Genomic DNA, 17,661 nt, shown 5'->3' with positions numbered 1-17,661 from the left:
TTAATAATTCCGCTGCTTCCTCCGTGCCACTGCCAAGCGCAAGGCCTGAATAATCAACTTCTCATTGTTCAGGACATTGTAATCAGTCAGTTTCACCAGTTTGTCAAAATTCTCCTCACTGAAACACACCTCTCTTGTTGTAAATGGGGAGAGGATGCTGGAGACATCAACTTTGCCTTCAGCCATCTCTTCAGGACTCCTTTCCACACCTAAGGGGACAAATCACAGGGAGATGCACCAATAAGGTTTTAATGCAGTATGTGGCTCCTATCAATATTTACATAATTACAGGTAGAAAAGGGAGACTTGGAAGGAAAGATATAATTTGCCAGAGGCAAGTAAAAGTACTGTGCTAGTAGCACTGTATTCTTTAGCATCTGGATCAAGCCTCTATCCAAATATGATTTTACATCATTTGACATTTACATCACACAAACAGCCTGAAGGTAGAACATTAGCAGCAGCAATGCTTGACCACTGCTAGGACAACATAGTCTTTTTTACCCAAACTAGAAAGGCACAAGCAAAAAGGAAACCAGATACTCTTGTATTAGATAAAATAATAGCCACCTCACTGATAGTTCAGGAGAAATTATTGCACTCAGAGGACATCATTCAATTAAAAACAAAGACCTCTGTCCACTCAAGCTTTAGTCTGGGAGATTACTTTTAAGTATGTGAAAAAAACTTGAATGAGGGAGCTTCACACCAAAACCAGCAGAATGTTTTCCCTCATCTTTGTTTGTAAGCACCAGTGAATGACAAGTCCATATGTGATGTGTGTAGAGTAAAACATCTTGTGTTGAGAACCTACTCCTCATGGTGTAGAAGTTTTGAAATTTTTGCTTTCATACTGTCTCTAGTAGTTCTTGTGAAATGAGTGCCTGTATTCATCTCAAGTGCTTTAAGAAAGATTCTGGAGTTCATATAATTCAGACATACTGACACAGACCACTTATTTTTGTCAGTGATGAGACCCATGCTGGCATTGGAAAGGTCAGAGACGGCAGTGAGACATTAGATATGAAATGGAAAGAATTCACTAAGAAAACAACTTTTTATTAAAATTGTTATCACAGATGACTCACCAGGAGCTTTGTATTTCTTGAAGGTGTCATTTACTAGGGGGAAAAAAAGCACTGTTGGAGCTTTTGGACTGTCAGCCTCTTCAAACACATAGCACTCCTTCAAGTTTTCCCGGTCTTCCTCACTTATCTCAATTTTGGGAAATGGAATTTCTTGCTCTGAGAAGTACTTTGCAATCTGATCCAGAGGCTGGATGAATGAAAAAGGATAAATATAAAATGATTACAAACAATCAAAAATTATCCAGAGACCTGGATATTTCAAACTGCAGCAGCTAACAGGATATTCTAAGGTTTGAGTCTTCCTCTGGCAAGATATTAAATTTCAGATGGAAACTATCATAACCACACCAGACATTGTAGCTTATTTTCCACATTGCTTTAGGCAAAACAAGAAAACAGTCCCTTTCTCTGAACTTGAAAATTAATCCAAAAGGCACAGGTCTAATTTTATAATTCCATTGAAATAGGTCCAGAAGAGGAAGGCAAAGAAACTGCAAAAATGGAGAAAGAACACATCAGTCCAGATTACTCTGCAGCATTGTCTTGACTTCTTAATAATTCATCACTTTCCCAGTTGTTCTGTCCTCTGCATAATTGGTGTTGCTTAATAATGACTCCCTATAAACAAATACTTATCAACATGTCTTATGACCTCATTTAAAAAAAGAACTTCAACACCTATGTTTACTATAAACCTATGTTTATTTTTATATTATCATTATCTATGCAACACTAATTATATTATTTTTAATTATTAATCTGTCTGGCATTAGCCACTCAGTTTCCCTAAGATCGGTATGAGATATAAAAGCCAAGACACAAGTGCTCTCATTTAGACTGTTAAAATATTGTAAGGACTTTTCATTGCCTTTGTAATTTATTCAGTACAAGGATAACCAAAATCAGTAGCAGAATTTCAGAACAATCCATCAGTTTATAATATAATCCAGAATATAATCCATCAGTTTTTCAAAACTCTTGGATCCACCACAGTGAAGGCCTTGATGATTTTAAAATGCCTATATCCATCATCATCTTCTAATATCCTTCTTAGTTACTGAGAAATAAATTACCTAATGATTTAAATAATAAATTAGATGATACTAATAATCTAATTCTCATTCCAGTACTGAAAAGTTAGGAGGTTTACCTAACAAGTGCTAGAGACCAAAAGACCATGAAGGAAAAAGATCTCAGATATCATGCCTTTTCTTACCAGTGTTTGGGACCCTCCGCTGTAATTTAGATGCAGGATCACGTCGACCTCCCTCTTTGATCTCAGAAGTGGTGGGTAGCTGGTATTAATGAAAAAGCCAGTATCAACCAGGGAGAGCTCATCGTCTGCTGTTTCCATCAGTTTATTTGGGAGGGAGTCTATCACTGTGTCTGAAACACAATTATTTCTCATTACAACAAATAAAACACATGATTGATTTCTCCTCTGAAAGAAGGTAAAGAACAAAGAATTGAGAGTTTTGCTCTCACTCTATCTGTACTTATTTACAGGAGTAAGTGACAGGGTGCTGCTTCTTCCTTCTCTCCTTCCTAGGCACCGCAGGCTGCTTTAGCCCTAGAGGGGAGATCTCTCCTGCTGCCTTAGGCTGAGCTCACTTTATCCACAGGAACACAATACCCAGACAACCAGATAGAATTTCACCCTCCAACACCCCCAACCAAAAACTGAAATGCTATTCAAATCCAGATTCCACGTTTTCCATTTGTAAAGGGAGAGGTGGCATTTCAGAACTCAGTCTCGTCTCTTCCTCTTTGTTGGAAATCCTAAGTGAGTTACAAAACCTAAACCTTCTTAGAATATTACTGAAAAAAATGCTGGTTTACTGTGCCTTTCCAGGTAGAAAATCCCTCACTCTCCAGGTACTTATTGTGCAGTTGGAAGCCTCTGATGAAATTGGGATACTGTGCAATGGTTGGACGTCCTGTTAAGACATCTCGGAGAGTAGAGGAGAGGACACTCGAGGGGGTGAATAGACATGTGTCTACTTCATAGGGATTCACAGACAGAAAGGGCTCTTCTGCTGCAATATGGAAAGAAGAAAATTTAAGTTTAGGATAGTTTTATGAAATTGTCAATATTTTTAAAAATGGAGTGACTAATAATGACAGGTACCATCATCCCTCACTCCAAAGGTAGATCAAACACAGTTATAAACCCTTAAGGTCTATGCCAAATAAAATTCTGCATTAGACAGTGAATTAAATGACCAGCTACCTGCAGGCAGCAGGTTGCCAGGCAGTAAGCACCACCTTCCACTCTAAGCTTCCACAAATGATGCCCACCTCTACTGCAGCATGTGGTGGAGGAAAGAGAACAGTCCCAAAATGTACAGGAGGCCTGTCAATAGGACACCTTCAGAATGCATATCAGTGTCACCCAGCAGCAACATCAACTAAGTTAGGAGACCAGTCACTGCAGGTTCATATCCTAATTTAACAGTCTTTAGATGTGTTTTTCATACAACTTTTATATGTCTGATAGAGACTGGGTTTGTGTCTGTATAACCTTCAGAAAAAGGTACAGTTTTTATAAAGCTTTTCCAAAGAGGCACAATTTAGTTTTAAATCAGGCAAAAAAAATTTCTTAGTTGACATATTTGCTTTTCTTTCCTCCTCTTTTGCTCTCTTTGACAGCATTTCTTTATGCATTAGTAATCTTGACAGAATATTAGCAATATATTCCAGTGGTGCAAAAAAAATAAAATTTTACCAATATCTTTTACTCTGTCTCGGGTCCATCTGCACCAGAAATCTTCTGAATCAGCAGCCAAATTCCAGACATACATCACATCTATGGAAAATATGCTACTCCACATGCCTGTAACATGAAAGAGGAATAGATGCTGATTGATGGAGTGGCCTCAGAAGAATCTTAATTGATACGTACCTTCAGTTCCTCCCAATGGGTACTTCCTTTCTGTCTGTATGGATCCCTTTGTGGGCATCCTTCATAAGTGTGTCCTTGCTAATGTAAACTCACACCTGCTTAACCCGTCTGCTGGTGTCTTCCCAGTGCTGTCCACCACAGACCGTGTGCTTGCCCATACCAGCTGTCTCTCCAGCAGACCACCTTTCCCCAAGGCAATAGTCACCTTGCATATAGCAGATCCGAGTCTCTGAGAGCTTCTTCACCAACCTTCCCATAAAGAACTGGCTTCCAAAGTGTTCTGCGCGAATAGATGCTCCATATTTCAGCAGACCAACTTCATAAGGAGTGAACTCCAGCCACTCTATGGCAACAGCAGCCAGACCATGAAAAAGCAATAACATGTTAGATAATAGTAAACAGAAGAGTTCCAGGAAGTAAACAATAAATTAGTTCACAGCAGTCATTCACCAGCCATGGCTGTGTCGGCATTGCCAGCAGTGCTGATGCCATCAGGTCCTTCCACACCGTGGCAGGGCAGTCCCAGGCTGTGATACAGCAACCTCCAGAAGAAAGCCCTGGTCTGCATGAAACCACAGGCATTCCCTTAATAGAGTTTATCTTACCCCAAAGTATGCGTTGCTCATGCATGACCTGTTTCCTTTAGGGCTCTAGTGACAGAGAGCTTAGCATTCACTTGGTGTCATGTACTTAGCTGCTCATGTTAAACAAATACTGTGAAAACTAATAGTAGAAGAAATAGTGATTTTCCTGACATTGGACCCCAACATTCAAAGTTTTTTCTTTAACTGTTCAAAATAAGACCATGTGGAGCCATTATAATAATTTGTTTCATTACAAGGTTTTTGTGACAGGATAAACTGTGGCTTTGACATCCTCTGTGGTATAATTATGTTTCTATTTTTAGCAAAATAAAGAACAAAAATTCTAAACACTAAACATATTTGGATTTTTATTTTGTTTTGGTCACTATTACCTGAAAATTTAATTACTTATTTTGGGTTTTATTTGCAATTAAAACGAAAAGACTATTGTATAAATAACACTGATTATATGCATATCATCTTGGTTTAGACCATTTAAATTATAAATGTTTTAAGAAATCTAAATCACAACCATTACCTCTGAAAGCCTGGGCACTATAGTTGGACTTGAGGTTGATGGCCACATAGATGGGCAGTGGGTTCTGGCCATTATCCACCGCCTGTCGCTGGTCCGAGAGTCTATGCTCATCTTTCTGGTTTTGATTAAAAAGGGTGAATTGAATGAGGTGAAGAACAATTTGCACTTCAAATAATACCATGTGAATTATCAGCCCTATCCAGCCTCATCCAAGTTCTCCTTTCCATTCCCAGGTAACTGGATTGCTCCAAAATAACTACCATAGGATATTTATTCCAAACCCAGCAAGCATCTCACAAGAAGCAGCTACACTCTACATGGGCTCTCAGATTTTGAGATATGCAGAGAAGTTAATTGTAGATTCAGCAAGGAAAAAAAAAAAAAGAAAAGACAAAACCCACCAAAAAAAACCAGGAAAAATCATGCAGCTAAGTGAAAAGTAAAATGCTTTTGTTGGCTGGGTCTTAGCAAAGAATTGATCATACTTTTAAGGTATTTTGCGAAAATATGCCTATTCAAGAATATATTCTATTCTGCATGACAATTTAAAACTTCATTGTATAAACTTAAACCAGAAGGAAACTGCTTAAGATACACTATTTTTAAATTAATAACGTTTCTTAAAACTTGCTATCATATTTAGAAAATGGTCTTTCTCACCATGTGAACCATCTCCATATGCAGTCTATACCTAGGTCACGTTATAAATGCTTATCTTCATTTATGCTAGAGAAATAAATTATTTCAAACTTTTATGTGTCTCTTCTAGTCAGAATATTTTATGTCCAAAATTATTAATTTAGAATTCAAAATATTTTTTTCTCAGGGTACTTCTTTCTTTAAGGAGAAAGAGCACCTTTGACTGTTATGACATGGCTCCTTCAGTTCAAGGTCAACCTCTCTTTAAATCTAGAGCAGTGTTTTAATAATCTGAATATATAATATTTAATCAACTGCTGAACTAATTATTTGCATTAGTACTACTGAATGGCATCCCAGGATTTATTTCCTTCTCCGCTAGCTATAGAAGCTCAGCATTATGTGGAAGAAAGGAGCAATACCTTATCATGTAGCATGGATTCAATTACGAGACCCCAAAGGTCTATGAAGGAAGTGTTATGTCCTTCTTTAGACCTCTCCATCAGGTCATTATAATAGTACTTCAGACAATCCAAAGAAAAACAGCAGATCTTGGATTTGGTTACTTGCTTGCGAGCTTCCTTGATTGGATCCTCCAGATATTTTTGTGACCAATTAGCATCTTCATATAAGTTTGCCATGGTCCTGAAGAAATATTAGTAGAAAATAATGAAAGAGGAGTAAGGTTGTGGTTTGCTTTCAGAAAACATAAATGCAACTTGTTTGCCTGTTTCTTAATTCTTATAGGCTTCACAACTTAAAAGTAAACACACTTAAAACACTCTCAGGAGCAAACAAAACCTCAAAGATTTCCTGGTTTGGATGTGATAAAATGGGCTCAAAAACTGTCTTGAAATTCATGGGAGAAAAGAAACCAAGACCCAAGGCTACTAAATTCAAAGGTTCCACAAGTATTCATCAAATCTATTTCTTGGAAGTTGGGGAGTATTTGAGGAAGCAGTCACTACTACTCTGCTCTAGTCCTGCATTTGTTTCCATGTATCTGCTAACAGTTTGTGCCAGTAAGAAAACTAAGAACTTTTGGGCATGTCCTTGTATGACCATTCTTACTTGTACCCTTGAAATCATAACACAGGCAGGTACATTCAAACCTTCACATACATACTGAGAAGTAAAAGGAAAACCTACCATTGAAGTTTGGACTTACATAAAGTGACACATAACTCTGTAAAAAAAAAATTCTCCACTTCCAAAGAGGTGTAGAGGAGCGGGGGTACCTCGAACCTACTTGATTAAATACTTCAGTTATTTTATGTATGATATCATCTGCTCTATGCCCACTGGGAGAAGAGAGCACTTCACAAGCCACCATATCTGCAGTCTCAACAAGGTCAGTAACTTGATACCATTTGTTGGACTTTCTGTGACAATATTAATTCCTCTAGCCCCAAATACATCTTTTACCAGACAGAGATGCACTGTAAATCCAAAATGGAAGTGAGAATAACCAGCAAATGGCAGGCATAAATTCTTCTTCCCATCTTTCTTCAATTTCCAGTCTAAAGACAAATTCATTGCATTTAGTCTAAGGTATAACTGATAAAATATGAAAAGGGAATAAAGCATTTAGATGAAGATATCAGGCATAGACTGAGTGTGGTGACAAAAGCAGCTGATGAGTGTGGTAATTGATCTCTTACTCAGTATGTTTTGTTCCTTTGCTCCAGGTGGACAGAGAGTAGATTGTGGGGAGAATGGAAATGCTTTTGCTTTGCTAAGTGCCATGTAAGCCAATGGCGTTGTACAGAGTCAACAGTACGGAGCAGAGAACTCATAAACCTCGCTTGGGTCATCCTCACCATGTGGTGCCCGATAAACCCCCGATGTAGGAAATGCAGTCCAGCAGGTTGAGCTTCTGGAGGCCCAGCAGGCTGCCGTACATCGCCGTGAGTGATCGCGTTCCTCCCCCGGTGGTTGTGATGGCCACCACTGGCACCTGCTCAACACAGCAAGGCAGAAGGAGCAGAAGCCGTGCAGAGATTAGACACAAACAGCCCTTGCTGTGGAAATCAGGTAACAGCTTGCAGGCATGGGTACAAGCAGGGATGCTACTTGGCATGGAAAGGATGTGATTGTTGCAGGCTTGTTTGCCACCCCTGACTGCTGCTAGGAGGAAGGCTCATTCCTTACCCGCTCAGATGGGCTGCAAAGCTGTTTACCTAACAAACAACTGGAAATGAACCTCATCACCCTGGAATTTTTCTCAAAGTGTATTATTAGAAGCCAGTCATAGAAAATACAGGATTTACCACACCGGAGCAGATTAGGGATCCGTGATTCTGCCTCTAACAATGACCAGTGCCACAGAGGAATGCACAGAACCCTGTAATCAGCCAGACTACACAATAGCCAAAGCCTTCCTGGCCCCAGGCCACTAATTACTTTATGTCCTGAAGCACAGTCATTGATAGGGCTTCCCCCTTCATGATCCAAGTGTAATTGAAGAGACAGACTATTCTTCTCCTAATCTTTTCCTGATCTAGTACACCCTTTGCTTCCGTTAGCATCCAGAGTGTGGATGCTTACACGCCCCATGGAAAACATCTATTTATAACTTTCACGTATTAGCTTCTAATTTCTTAAAGGAATCTGTGTTCCAAAGTCAATGAATAGAGCATGAAGAAAATAATTCTCCTGCTCTATGAAAAAAACAAAAGCATAGAAAAATGAGAACATATATGTTCTTCCTCCCCTGTTTCACAGGCAGCCAGCTGTTCCATGTCTGCTCAATATAAATTTTGCTCCTGAGACCCATGAGCAACACCCAGAATAAACAGGAATGGACTGTTTGAGGAGCTGTTGAGAAATTTTAGGGTCTATAAAGACATTATCCTGCCTCCCCAGTACTGCCACATTAACAGGTCACTGTTTCTCTTGCCTGTGCCTTGCCCTAGGTGACCAAGCCTGGCCCACACCAGCAGGGCTAATTAAGCTGGGATTTTATTTGTTGTTTGAATTTATGAGCCAGGCACTGGTCTGCCGAGAGCAGTTGCTACCAGGGACTGAGTTGGCTTGCCTCATGCTCCTTCAGATCCTCCTCCAAATTAAGAATCTTTTTCAGAGCAGCAGCAACATATTTCTTCCTTTTCCGCAGGAAGTTCTGCTCCTCCGTGCACAGGCTGAAGCCCAAGCGTACATCCAGGTCTCCTGAGCTGGAACAGACAATGGGACAAATCAATGCACACATCAATTACAGCTGACTCCAGGATCTGTAGGGCAGGTAACAAAAAAATAAGTCATCTGCAAAGCAAGTTATTTCTAAGTCTGCTTATTGATAAAGGAAAGAAGAAAAACAAAAAGAAAACATTTCTACTGCCAGAAAGAAATAGCAGTGAGGATGAAGAGGAGTTTCCAAGATACTTTAAATCTATTGGGAACATGGAAAAAAAGACAAGACACACAAGTCAGGTAAAGATCACCAAAAGGAGTAATTTCAGAAGTACTTTTTCTGTATCCATTCCTGTTAATTGCTATGACATCCTGGAGAACTCAAGTGATGATATCATCACTTTTTCTCAGATTTTGACAATCCACTAACAGCCTTTAAAGTGAGGGCTCTAATGAGTTATGTGATGAAACCTGAAATGCAGAGCAAGTGTCATCCCCTGCTCAGCCTCTGTTTCGGGAAATCCAACCCTTCACCTGTGTCCAGAACATATTCCTGGATAAGTATTTGCAATCTTCATTCTGCAAATATACAAGAATATCCATCACTTTTTTTCACGTGTGCATACACAGGGAATTTTGTCCCTCGAGAAGTGTGAAGCACACGCAAAAAAAATTCAAGAAAAAAGTTGCAAACTCAATCAAACTACAACTAATGTTATGTGCCTACAGCAACATAAATGCACTTTTTACTGGGAAGAACACTAAATATTGACCAAATCTTCTGGGTCAGATCACCCTCTGGTGGCTGCAAACACAGTCTTGAAAGTAAGTTTCACCACTCTTTTACAAATATGAATGTTTCAAGGATTAATGCTACTAATTACTCTTCTCCAGCAAATTTGATTTATGACACAGTATAATTTTGAAAACAGAATAATGTCAAATGATTTAACTTTAAAAAAACCAAGCAACTCTTTTAGCAGTAGATTAACATTTTTCCTGCTTTCTTTCTATATCTGTGTCTGTTAAATTTACATGTAAATGTATTTTGTTATGGGCTGAGGTTGTACAGGTAGCTCTCCATTTACACAAAGTTCTTGTGCTGTGAAAATCCACCTTGCTTTCCTTCTGCATGTGAGGGTGCTGTGAACCACAGGAAGCTTTCAGCTGCACCATAAAATGTCATTGTCTTCAATTTTACCTATCAGTGTGCAGTTCTGTCCCTGCAGGTGGGTTGGCAGAAGTGCAGCTGGTCAGGTCTCAGCTACCATTCCACTCAGTGAAGCAGAAGGGGCAGAAGCCAGACTATCCTACACTTGTTTTGGTGATTTGGCAAAGTTAAAGACTGGTAGAGGTTATTTCAGTCATGGTGCAGATCTGACTATTGGCATAAATGGAAAATAAAATTAATATGTGAATAGTAGAGTACTATTCCTATGTGAGAATCACAGGCATAAAGCAGATTAATTTACTCTGAATGAAGGCTCAGAGATTGATGCTGAACTGGACATTCCTGTAGCTGCCGCAGACTTGCACTTACCTCAGGCACCACATGAGCACCACACACTGCACTCACGCAGTGAGTGTTCAACTCTGCACCTATCACAGAACAAGCCTACATAACTAGTTCACAGAAGTCCTGGATGACAGGACAAAAAGAGCTTATCTTACCATTTTCTCGCTGTCAAGCACAAGTGAAATGAGTTATCCTGGAAAATGAGAAAGGTAAAGCTAATTACTACCAAATTTTAAAACATTTATTTCCTTCAACCTTGGGCAATGCTCAGACTAAGAGAGGTGGAGGACATTATTTTTATACAATTAACCGAAGCCTCACTCCCTGCCCTGCAATCAAATTTTCTCTTCCCTAATAAGCCTGTGTGTTTGGAGCAGGTAGTGTGCCACAAGTTTGCATATTTACACCACTTCCCAGTCTGCACACTTAGAAGGGGCAACAAGAATGAGAAAAGTTACTTTATTAAAATAAAATTTAAAACAAATACACACAAAAGGACCCCCAATATCAGTTCATAATCTGGATGGGTCTTTTCTCAGTTCTTAGCCAGTATTGCCCCAATATGAAAAAAAAGTGGTTTTGAATGGATGTGCATTTGACAGCCATGTTCTGTGCCTTGAAACCCCTTAATTCTGGGATCCAGGTCTGCAAGGACTTTTCTATTATTAAAATTATTATAAACACATTCTTCATAACAAGTGAATATGGCAATCTTATTTTTTTTTAATATTTCTAATGAATAGCTGTTCAATTTTATACAGTGATTTTGGTTACTTGGTAATTTTATTTCTAGTGGGACAATATTAAATACAGTAGTTTCACGACTATAAGGCACACCAGATTATAAGGCGCACTTCTGGGTGTCAGCAAATTTCCAAACTTTTGCCCATGTATAAGGCGCACTGGACTATAAGGAGCACTTTTTTTTGCAGCGAGGATCCGCCACCTGCTCCCCCTGCGTGGTTGCTGGCCAAGGCCCCACCTCCACCCGGCAGAAGCGGTGCCGTGGGCTGCCTGCACCTGGCAGCCCTGCTGGCTTCCCCCGTGGCTCATGGCTCACACTTCTGGGCTGGCAAATTTCTGAACTTTGTCCATATATAAGGCACACCAGACTTTAAGGCGCACTTCAGGGTTTGGGTCAAAATTTAGTCAAAAGGGTGCGCCTTATAGTCGTGAAATTACTGTACGTTTTGAAATACAGATTTCAAAAAGTTCACAGCACTCACCTCTTCTAGTATTATTTCCTTCTGCAGAGGGAGTGAATTCAGGGGGAAAGAAAGGACCCCAGATTTCTCTGTTTCATTTCCATCAGCCAGCTGAAAAAAAAGCAAAAAGCAATTTGGTATCAACACATGAAAGGTTTATCATTTCTAGAAATTCTCCACTAAGAAGGTTAGTTCAGTTTACTGGTTCTATTAATCTCTTGTTCTAATTTCATTTGGGTTAATAATAACAGACAGAAGAATTTACCTCTTCTGGTAACAGGATATCCAGTCTTGTCTGGTCATTTATGATGCAGTGAAATATGATTATATGAAGGCTGGGGCCAGAGTCCAGCAAAATCTTCTGGTTTCCTTCATGTGATCCTTTCACAGTAAATGTAAGCTCTGGGTCTAAACAGAGAAGCAAGGAACAAGTAGAATTTTAACTATTACAAACACACATAATTAATAAAAAAAACCCCAACCTGCAACTATTCTGCACATTTGTTGTTGGATTTTTTTTACACCATAATGACTAAGTAGACTTCAGGTGGCCAAAACAGATTTGAAAACTGATCTAAAATATCTTGGTGAATCTATATAAATAATCAATGTACAGAATTCATACTATAGCTTGCTATTTGTTAGATGCTTTCCATGAATTAATTAAACCAATATTTGGATTTAAAGGAGTGTAGGTTTAAAAGAATTTTGGATTATTCATGTTGCATGAAAGTAATTTATTTGATGCCAGTCTGTTCTGGTTCATAGTATACAGTAGTTTCACGAATACAAGCCGCACGGATTATAAGCCGCACCCCCGGTGCCTCGACAATGTTGCTGTCTTTGTCAATAGATAAGCCGCACCCCGAATATTAGCCGCACTTTCGTTCGTCGCGAGAATCCGTGCGCAGCTTTCACAAATTGGCCAATTAGTAAGAGGATCGCGGCATAGCGGGCTTTACTGGCTCGGGGCGGGGCCAGGCAGGCTCGGCCCGCTCATGGTTGCCGACGGGGCCGGGTGGCCCAGCTCAGCGCCACGGCTCGGCGGGGCTGGCCGGGTGGTGCTGCCGCCGCCGCCGGGCTCGCTGGCCCCCCTCTCCCGTCAGCACCGCCCCGCTGCCGCGTTCGCTCGCCCGGCTGGCAGGGCTGCCGCCGCCGGGCTCGCCGTCCGCCCCGCTGCCGCTTTCGCTCGCCCCGCGCCGCGCCTCGCGAGCGCCGCGCCCGCCCCGCGGCGCTTTCGCGGCTCGCGGCGGCGCTTTCGCGGCTCGCGGTTCGCGGCTCGCGGTTCGCGGCTCGCGGTTCGCGGCTCGCGGTTCGCGGCTCGCGGTTCGCGGCTCGCGGCTCGCGGTTCGCGGCTCGCGCCTCGCGGCTCGCGGTTCGCGGCTCGCGCCTCGCGGCTCGCGGTTCGCGGCTCGCGGCGGCGCTTTCGCGGCTCGCGGCTCGCGGTTCGCGGCGGCGCTTTCGCGGCTCGCGGTTCGCGGCTCGCGGTTCGCGGCTCGCGGTTCGCGGCTCGCGGCTCGCGGCGGCGCTTTCGCGGCTCGCGGCTCGCGGCTCGCGGCTCGCGGTTCGCGGCTCGCGGCTCGCGGCTCGCGGTTCGCGGCTCGCGCCTCGCGGCTCGCGGTTCGCGGCTCGCGGCGGCGCTTTCGCGGCTCGCGGTTCGCGGCTCGCGGTTCGCGGCTCGCGGCTCGCGGCTCGCGGCTCGCGGCTCGCGGCTCGCGGCTCGCGGCTCGCGGCTCGCGGCTCGCGGCTCGCGGCTCGCGGCTCGCGGCTCGCGGTTCGCGGCTCGCGGCTCGCGGCTCGCGGCTCGCGGCTCGCGGCTCGCGGCTCGCGGCTCGCGGCTCGCGGCTCGCGGCTCGCGGTTCGCGGCTCGCGGCGGCGCTTTCGCGGTTCGCGGCTCGCGGCGGCGCTTTCGCGAGCGCCGCTTTCGCTCGCCCCGCCGGCAGGGCTGCCACCGCCGCCACCAGGCTCGCCGGCCGCCCCCTCCCGTCTGCACCGCCGCCGCGTTTCCTCGCCCTGGCCGGCACTGCAGGCCCCCGCACCGCCGGGCTCCCCCACGCTGCTGGCCCCCATTTGCTGGGCTTCCCCCGCTGCCAGGCAGCCCCACCCGCCGGCCTTCCTGCTTCTGCCATGCTCCCCTGCGCTGCTAGCCCCAGTTCTCCCGGGCTCCCCCGCCCTGCTGGCTCAGGCTCTGCCGCCCTCCCTGCCCCGCCCTGCTGGCTCAGGCTCTGCCGCCCGCCCCCCACACTGCTGGCCCCGCCTCTGCCAGGCTTTCCCACCTCTGCCGGGGCCGGCCGGGCTCCAGCTTGGCTTGGGGCTGCCGCGGGCTCTCACTTCCGTGTTGGCAGCTTTTAGAATTTTGTTAATAGATTAGCCGCCCCGGAATATTAGCCGCACTTCCGGGTTTCCACCAAAATTTTGGTCAAATTGGTGCGGCTTGTATTCGTGAAATTACTGTACATTTTATAATATTAAGACTAACAGTCAAATAATTCTGTAAACCCAAAACTCAATCAGACTGCTTGGCATGTGCCCTCATGTCACCAAAAGTGAAACAGCCTGAAGGCTCTGTTTCTTGTACAGAAAAACCTTTATGTTTACAGAGGGATCATATGCTGTTCTCCTGCAAGATCAGGGCCAAGAGACATACCATTTTAGGTCACTAACCTTTCCTCCCTGTGTTACATCTCAGTCTGAAACTTCCTATAATGCAACTCAGTCATTTCTTCATAGAAGTTGATTTTCCAGTGAAGAATTAACTCAGAACATTCATGAGTTTTTGAGATTTGCCCCGGGAGCAGCGCTACACAAGCTACTGTTCATTTAAATCAACTTAAAAACTAGTGAAGAATCCTGTTGTATTTATTAGAGCTATATTTTATGGACAAAGTACTGTTTTGGTGGTTCTATGGTAGCAGAGGACATTCCTGCAATTTGCAAATTCCAAGTTTGCATTTAAACTTAGGTTTATTATTTTTATTAAGGGACCAAAAAAAGTCTCTTTCAGAACCCTAAATATGCACAAACTTTGTACATACTCAAGCCCAAATCAAACATATGGGATATCTACATACTAGTTATAAATAATTTTAAAAGATCCCACTTAGAGAAATTTGTTTTGAACCATAAACATAGAGAACAAACCTCATTTTCCCAAGTTTCTCCGTCTAGTATATGTGGCTCTATTTTTGCATCAGTTTAAGATTTGCCTCATAACTAAACACTTGACAAACTTGAATTTTGACAGATGCAATCTTTCTGCAAGGTGGGGCATGGCAAAACTAAGTATTATGTGACACAGATAGAGCAATGTGCACAACAGATTATTAATTTTTTTCAACATCTGTTATAATGACTGAATCACAACACAAAAACAATAGGCTAATGAAGCAATAACCTCACTTGTGGATTGCTGCTTCAGCTTCCCTGTATCCACTCTAACCTCCAAACAGGAAACCTCACGTGCCTGCAGCAAGAGAGGATGAATGATGATTGAGAGAAGTGTAAATGTCATTGCAAGTGATTCAGACTGTTCCCAACCAACCCCTCTGGTTGATCAATGAGCAAGACAATTATGATCTATTACTATGTCTTCAGATAACACGTGGGCAATAGTGATATGGCATTTCTTATCAAAACTGAGGTAAAGAGGAACAACTCATGAGCTGCTTGAACTTGAAGAGATAATTAAGCAAAGAAGATGAGTCCTATTGAAAATAATTAGTGTATTAGCCTATGGGACTACTTTATGAGCATTGTAACACCTTCTTCATTAACTCCTGATAGTTCTGAGCCTGTAATTTATAGAAGAAAGTAGATGTCAGTACTGGGTTTGGGACACAGTTCAAAGTTTCCAGAATTAGAAACATGAACACTTATTATTCAGACACAAGAAAGAACATAAGAAATATGTATCTTACCACTAGTACTCCATTTGTAATGATGCCATCAGGATAGTCCAAACTGGAAAAAAAGAAAAAGAAGATAATGTCATGGGTGGGAAAATTCAGACAAATATTTAAGTCTGTGGTTAACACATTAGTTCTCACGTGACCTTTGACATTTCTGACTTTAACATTCTCACTCAAAAATACTTTAAAGCTTATGATTAGATGATGAGCTGAGTTGCAATTTTTTCCATCCACTCTTGATAGAATATGAAGCGGGATTTCTGCTCTGTGGTTTTATACATTTGCTTCAGTAAACCACGCAATAAATACTGGTATGAGACATACTGATTTTGAGGACAGCTGCAGTTGTTAAATCCACAATGATTCTTTTGAGCATTACAGTTTTACCAAGGTTTTTGTACTTCAAAAACGAATACAATTGCTTAGCTTTCCACAGCTTATAAAATGGCAGGATAAATTGTACTTACCTCTTTGAAGTGATCTGCAAATCCCACATGAGATTGTGATAGATCACTGTTTGTGTGGATGTGTTTCCACATCTAGGGGCAGGGGTGAATTTATATACTGCAGCCAACAAATTCTAGATTCTAAAATATTTTTCCATCCAAAAAATCAGGCAGTGTCTCATTAAGGATATAATTTACCATTTCATTAAATTACAGATGTAAATTCATATAATGTCTCAAGAACTGAGATTACTCCAAAGGGAATACATACATATGTAAGTTTACAAGGATTGAGCACTGACTCCCCAACCTGCTGCAGAGAGCATGAGCTGTTTATTTACACTTTGCAAGCCATGGATTACACATTTTGAGGTCTCATATAGTGCTGTACTTGATGTACGTACTTTATCTCAGCTGAAACACAACAATTCAATTCCTTTAAAATTAGGTGAATGACATTGTTATTATCCACTTGTAATGAAAATTTCCACAACAATTTGATTTCATTATAAACACACATGATTTCATTATAAACACGCACTCACTCAAAATTGCAAAGCTCAAAACAATTTAAAGTTTTGTTTCCAAGTCAGTATTTTCCTTGAAGAGAAAAATATGAACTGGCTAAATGCACTGCAGAACTCATGAAAAGCTTTCCAATATAAGAAAACATCAACAACAAAACTCAAGCAAACACCTCTGCTCAAAAAAACCCCAGTTATAATCTTAAAAAATTTTGTAATTTTTTATGTTTGTTTTTAAATATATTTCTAAAGAGTTCAAAGAACATTGGTCAGGAATTGGTAAAAATATACTCCATGTTTCCACCTGCATACAGATAAATGTGTGTAAGAGCCACTCCAGTTTTGTTTCAAACACGAATTTTTTTACTTAATTACTATTTTGTAGTCAAATAGTTGTAGCATTACATGACATATGGTGTCACCATCCTCAAATACTTCATTAAAAAGTCAAGAAAAGCAAGAAACAGCATGGTAGATATTAGAAGAGCTCAGCCTGCATAGCCTGGTGAAGTGAAAGTGCAAAGACAGAGAAAGATATAACTTCATGGAGGTAAACATCCAGTAAAGTGCAGTATTATTTGAGTTGCTGGTATCAGCACAGTATAATGTTAGGTTCAATGTGAGGAGGACCTTCAAACAGGGTGGGAGAACCTGATATACAGAGCAGAGCTTGGAAGGCTCCAGGAGGAACCAGGACACCCCAGTCATGAAGGACCAGTGGCTGAGATGTCTCTATTGGTTTGTCACCTCTGCTGCCACCACTGCAGGGAAGCCCAGCTGCTGTCACTTGTTAGTTACTCCCCACACTGCTCTTCTTACTTTTATATCCCAAATTTCAAAGCTTCTTCTAGTCACAACATAAGACAGATGATTTTTTTTTTTTTTTTCCAGCCTGGTGGTTCATGTTTTTGTTTTAAGAGGAAGGGCACTCATCTTTCTCTGAATCTTAGGAAATTAGCTGTGGCTAGAAACATAGCTGAGCTGGGTGCAGCAGAGCTCAGGTTGGCAGGGACCTTTGAGTATTTTGCGTACCTTTGGAGCACTGAATAAGCTCCACTAGTTGGGATTAGCTGGTAATTTCTCTGACAACCAACCTGCTATTAGGCAGCTGTCATCACACAAAATAATGCTCTGTTCTCTGCTCTCTTCCCCATCACAGTTTGTGATTTTGTGATTTGTGGG

General features: G+C 41.9%; 1 protein-coding gene across 1 annotated transcript in view; it reads right to left on the bottom strand.

Annotated features, from left to right (window-relative positions):
- LOC116997695 (cytosolic phospholipase A2 epsilon-like) overlaps positions 1 to 17,661 on the bottom strand; it is a 33,518-nt gene continuing 15,857 nt past the window's right edge. Inside the window, exons 7-21 of the mRNA XM_033062772.1 lie at positions 15,519 to 15,561; positions 15,001 to 15,064; positions 11,867 to 12,009; positions 11,623 to 11,712; positions 10,552 to 10,589; positions 8,789 to 8,924; positions 7,572 to 7,708; positions 6,174 to 6,396; positions 5,113 to 5,227; positions 4,196 to 4,333; positions 3,814 to 3,921; positions 2,933 to 3,124; positions 2,305 to 2,474; positions 1,089 to 1,275; positions 1 to 209 (exon numbers count right to left, since the gene is read on the bottom strand). Coding sequence (XP_032918663.1) covers positions 1 to 209; positions 1,089 to 1,275; positions 2,305 to 2,474; positions 2,933 to 3,124; positions 3,814 to 3,921; positions 4,196 to 4,333; positions 5,113 to 5,227; positions 6,174 to 6,396; positions 7,572 to 7,708; positions 8,789 to 8,924; positions 10,552 to 10,589; positions 11,623 to 11,712; positions 11,867 to 12,009; positions 15,001 to 15,064; positions 15,519 to 15,561 — 1,993 coding nt within the window. The remainder of the gene's footprint in view (positions 210 to 1,088; positions 1,276 to 2,304; positions 2,475 to 2,932; positions 3,125 to 3,813; positions 3,922 to 4,195; positions 4,334 to 5,112; positions 5,228 to 6,173; positions 6,397 to 7,571; positions 7,709 to 8,788; positions 8,925 to 10,551; positions 10,590 to 11,622; positions 11,713 to 11,866; positions 12,010 to 15,000; positions 15,065 to 15,518; positions 15,562 to 17,661) is intronic.

This window comes from Catharus ustulatus, chromosome 6 (assembly GCF_009819885.2).
Source record: "Catharus ustulatus isolate bCatUst1 chromosome 6, bCatUst1.pri.v2, whole genome shotgun sequence".
Classification (NCBI taxonomy): Eukaryota; Metazoa; Chordata; class Aves; order Passeriformes; family Turdidae; genus Catharus; species Catharus ustulatus.
The sequence above is the reverse complement of the archived record's forward strand: the minus strand, read 5'-3'. Positions and strand labels throughout refer to the sequence as shown.